Source organism: Gavialis gangeticus, unplaced genomic scaffold, assembly GCF_001723915.1.
Source record: "Gavialis gangeticus isolate Ggan-Ray unplaced genomic scaffold, GavGan_comp1, whole genome shotgun sequence".
NCBI lineage: Eukaryota > Metazoa > Chordata > Crocodylia > Gavialidae > Gavialis > Gavialis gangeticus.
In genome coordinates this window covers 66548-71817 of record NW_017729023.1, presented here as the reverse complement: position 1 = coordinate 71817, position 5270 = coordinate 66548, and the positions used below count along the sequence as shown (strand labels likewise).

At 39.7% G+C, this 5270-nt stretch overlaps 1 protein-coding gene across 2 annotated transcripts in view; it reads right to left on the bottom strand.

Annotated features, from left to right (window-relative positions):
* Positions 1-1644: 1644 nt before the first annotated feature.
* RASGEF1B (RasGEF domain family member 1B) overlaps positions 1645-5270 on the bottom strand; it is a 55792-nt gene continuing 52166 nt past the window's right edge. For both annotated transcript variants that reach the window (XM_019516729.1, XM_019516730.1), the window contains 3 exons: positions 4783-4906; positions 4055-4127; positions 1645-3088 (listed from right to left, as the gene is read on the bottom strand). In XM_019516729.1, the coding sequence (XP_019372274.1) occupies positions 3064-3088; positions 4055-4127; positions 4783-4906 (222 nt within the window). In that variant the 3' untranslated portion in view covers positions 1645-3063. The remainder of the gene's footprint in view (positions 3089-4054; positions 4128-4782; positions 4907-5270) is intronic.

The following is a 5270-nucleotide window of genomic DNA, read 5'->3' as shown; positions in this document are numbered from 1 at the left end:
TTGTTTGGGGTGGTTTAGCACAGCTGGAGTGGGAGGGTCACGTTTTGCATCAGCAATGCCATCTGTAGCCCGGAAGTAGTACTTGAAGTCAGTGGTTCTCAACCCTTTTTGTACTGTACTTGCAGGAGAAGGAGAAAACAGACACATATAGCTACGCAATGTACTTGGCCAACTGGCTAGCATTCTACTGGTGTACTTTTTTAAAAAACTTAAATATTTTCTGAGACAGCCAGCCTCAGCATAGTATGCCAGGGCTGAATGAATCCAGTTGAAGAGCATTTCAGAGAAGGAATGTGCCATTCTCAAGACCAGTAGAGTTAGCATGAAAGTAATAGATGAGACAAATTCAGCTGGTAAATTCAACACAAGCATAGATCTCATGAAGCTGATAATAGCTGGATCTGCATTTATTTTCAGCATTTTAAGAGCTGTCATCCAGGTGGATTTAAAACCCACCTCCAGTTGCCTTCTTGTATTAGGATTTTTAAGCTGTGACCTTTACTATGGTGCCCCCTTCTGATTATGTCAACACTACAGTAATGTAGGCAAAGGTGGAGGGGGAAGTGACAAGACTCCTCCCCATCAGGGGCTCAGCTCATTAACATCCAGTGAGCAGCCTCCAGCTTGCCTGGGGCTATGGAATTTGCATCCACTTTCAAGCAGGGGTCCCACATGGCTGCACCTGCTGCCATGCCATCTAGCCCGTGCATCCCAGCCACCTCATTAAGAAGATCCGCTCTGGTATGCACAACCTATCCAACAGGAGCACCATGCACACAGCACAACACAGAGCTCAGACAAGGCTTGCTTAATGCTATTGCCTCTTTTATTTACAAGGCTTCATTCCAACTACATAAATGAGAGATGCATTTCTAAGCCAGCCCTGCAGTCAAACTATATCACACAAGGCACAAAGGGAAGATTGTAAGCTATTTTCACAGATAAGTTATCCTGCCATTTCACCCTCTGGCTTCCTCTCAAAACTGAAACAAAAAGACAATAGTGCAGGTAGGAAGGTAGGAAGCAATTTGCCATAGAAATGGCCTTCATTGAGTACCAGCCCATCGTATCACAGGAGACATCCAGTCTCTCTTCTTCCACAAGACCTCACATAGTACTTTGATATTAGTCATATAAAATGCCTCAGACATTTTAAGGTTCCCCAGAAGCCTTGACAATGCTGGAAGAAGGGATAGGGAAATTCTACTGATTATTGCTGGAAACTAGATTTGCAAATTTCAGACAAGTTGAAGGAATGAGCAAAAGAAAAACAAAAAGAAAAGAACAAAACCAAACCAACCATCCAAAACACATCAAGACAGACTAAATAGGAAAGAGCCAATATTCCCTACCTTCCACAAATCCCACTCCTTTTTGCCCCTCCATTTTCAGCATTTTAAGAGCTGTCACCAGTGAAATACACCATCTAATCCTTCCAGAATATCTCCCCTTAGTAGTGAGTGTTAAATTCAGTAAAGCATACCAATTCAGGAAAACTGGTTTCAGCCCAGGCTTAAAAGATAAAACAGGTGCCTAAGTATTTCCCCGAATAAGACCAATGCACATGCTTAAATGCTGTCCTAAATCAGGACCTATCTTATCAGTTTCAGATGGGCAGCCTGTAGACATCTGCAAATTTAGAGATGCAGTGCAACAAAAAGTCATATTTTTATTTATTTCTCTTTGTTTTAGAGCAGTGGCATGGTGTTTACAAACATATCCCTTAATTAAGCATGTGATTTTCCATCCAGGGTGGGCTATATCTACAGTTTTTATTCACTGGGATTTTGCTAGGATAAATACAGTGGCTAAGTATTCAGAGCTACTACAGACTTATTAGATGTGTAACAAAGTGAACTATTTCACAGTCATAACAACAATAATAACCCATGAAGCAAAACACAAGAAAGAGATGGTTTTTGTTCACAGCTGTAGTCGAAGAGAAACCTTTTCTTTTTTGTTCTTGGCATCTTACAATTTCAGTCAAACTGGATTATGTACTCCAGTTGCTAACAAAAAAAAAAAAGTGTAAAAATGACAAAATAAAAAACGTACTTTATGATATTATTTCAACATACTCTGTGCAGTGGTTTCTCAAAATAGAGGTCTAGAAAATACAGTCACATTGTTCAAACTAATACAGAAAGAGTCAACTATGGAAAGTCAGAGTAACAAAAAAGGCTGTAGTAAAAATAATGTAATACAAGAATGTCTGTAAAATTAGTTTTAAACAACTGAAAAAAAAAATCTTACTATAAGACAGTCCCAGCTACATAGTTACTGCATTTTTGTAGTAGCTGCATTTCCTACCACAGCACTGATTTTATTATTACTTATTTTTTTAAATATAACTTAGAATGATAACGAGTTTGCCAACCAGCAGCACACTCAGAAATATTATGAATAAACAAACAAAATAGCTTCACCATTAACATGGTCAGGAAAAAACAAAATACAGCAGCCAGTTGCATTTTAATTTCCCCTTATAACCACCCCTCCTCTCCCTCACCCGCCATTTGTCCAGTCCTTTCCCTTCTTAGCAATGCTGATTTAGGAAGTGTTCCTGGCTATATGTTCAGCATATTAGGAATGGAAATTCTTCCAACACAGACTTGGGTTCCACATGGAGGAATAGTACTTTTCTTCCATAATCCAGTACCAAATCTGGAGCATCTTAAGTAGCAGCAAGCTCCAACAAATCAAGGAGAAACAGCAAAACAAAGCAATCCATCCAGGTGTTGTGAAGTGATTTATATGAAGAGTCTAGTATCTTCGAAGGATTTTGTCACTTGTCCTCAAATCGATACCTAGGCCTAGCAAGTTGCCATTTAAATCTGATCTGTCAGATTTGAGAAGTTGCCCGTTTTTTCTTGAGTTAGCTTGCTTTATTTGCTGACGTTATGTCCGTCTCAACTGGCTGCAGTTCCCATTATTTAAATGCCACTTGGTGCACAAACCACCCCCCGCAAACAAAAAAAGAACCACACACACCCAAACCAGACATGCCCTTAATAATCATCCGTGTAACACAGCAGCAGTAGGAGCAGCATCCAATCTCGCATATTATACTCTGCCCAAAAGCGCTGACCTGAAAATGAGAGAGAGGGGAAAATAAATAGAGACATTCATTAAAGTGACGTAGATGATTTCAGATAGGCAGCCCTGGATAATGCTACCCACAGCTGCTGGATTCTTATCATGTGAGGTTTGAAAGATTTGCAAGACCAATATCTCTCTAATGTTTGTTTCTGTGCATAAATCAGCACAGCCTGTGCAGTGGCCACTGGTTTGCAAAGAAAATAAATTGTCTTTACAAATGGCTTCAGTCTCCTGTCAGACTGAACTGTTACGCCTTCCATGATACACAGGAAAGGTAATAGTGCCTACAAACAGGAACATCTGCTTATGAACAAAACTCTTATGAACGCTGTGGCTTAAGCGTGGACCTGAATTTAGCAATAACTTTTATAGAATGACAAGCTTAGCAGACACCAAGCTCCTGGGGCTCTGCATATCCTCAAGTGCTGTATTCAGTACACCTGTCACAAATCAGCAGTAGGAGGTACACGAGACGCTCAATTTTATTTTTCAAACCAAAGTAAGATGCCGAAGTAAGGTTACCTGGTTTCACAAATAGTCTGCCCCATTCCACTCCCCCCAAGTCTCTCCTGAGTTTGTTGCAGAGATGCAGAAATAGGGCCAAAATTGTCCAGGTAACCATGCTGGGGTGGGGGAGGGGCATGGACATTAAGCTCATACCATTTGTGAAAAGAGAATGAGGATTTGGACAATTTTTATTCTAGGATGAGAACAAGAAAGGAAAACTACCGAATTGAAGAATTCTGCATTAGTTCTGAATCCCCGAGGGCCAAGATAGACAAGAAATGGCTGTGCTAATTCTTCCATGAAACCCAGGAGCTGAATTGGGTTTAAAGCTGATGCTGTGTCCCATCTGTTGAAGCATGTAGCATGCCATTTGGTTTTTAAAAACCGTCTCAGGCTAGAACTACAGCTCACTCTTGATTTATTGATGCCAGTGACCTTTGACACAAACCTTAGAGTCTTCCATCTGTCCTTTTCAATGTGATTCTCAGGCCCTTCGCTCTCATAGGAAGCCAAGTAAAGTGCTGCAATTGGAAAGAAAACAATGTCTTAGTGTTATGGGCATTTTCAAATTGTTTGCTTCCCTGAAGTGCCCCATGGCAAAATAAACTCTTCATATTGCCCATTCATCAGATTAGGGCTCCACAGTTCCATTAAAAAGTAGAGTTGCTCATAATTATATCCAAGCCATACTAAACAAAAACACAACAACAACAAAAAATGAGAGCAAAGACTTCCCTCAGGGAATAAATAGGGGCTAGTAAAACTGAAAATACATGAGGGCAGAAGCAAAACACTTGCAGGAGAAAAGGCTTGAGTTCAGAGCAATAGTGCTGCGTGACCAAGCAGTAAAGTCCCAATTTTACTTTCTAGAAGTATCACCTGAGTTAAAGCAGTTTTACAGGCAAAACCAATACACTTTGCAATGTTTTTATGGACTACTTTCTGGATTTCAATTTTCATTTCTCAGATGCCCAATTTCTGAAGAAAAGCTGCCAAAAAGTCACTTTTGAAACAGTTTGATAAGCAAATGTATGCCCTCCTGTTTTTGTTTTTTAATCTAGGTCATTTATTTACGCTAATTTGGGATAAAATAAGACCTAGTCTTGGAATGCATCTAAGCAATGCCTGAACACAGGGAGACATTCAATAACAGCAGGCCTACAGTCATTTTCTTACCATCCTCACTGAATATTGGGACAGTGAGCAAATACTGGAGGATTTTCCGATCCCTCTCAAACGGGCACTCCACCTGCTTCCAAGTCATGAATTCACTCACTTGTTTAGCCAGCTCCCAGAATTTCTGTACGTGTACAGGTGAAACAAATTCAAGACGCCAAAATAAGATAGTTGCATTATAGAGAAATTGAATCTAGTATTAAGACAATGAAAATCCTCCCACAGCTTTCATTCTGTAACTGAATACAGCCAACAGAAAAAAAAAATCCATTTTTTTTTCAAGGATTTCCAAATCTGCATTGTCTTTTTAAGGCAAACTGAATTACTTCCAAAAATTACTGACATATTTGCAGGGTAAGTTATGAATTGAAATATTTTCTGAATGGCCTAAATTTTCCATGTCAATATTTAATCAACAATATGTTTTAACATTCTGAATTCAAGCGTTCTGATTTCATAGACATTAGGGCTGGAAGGGACCTCAGAAG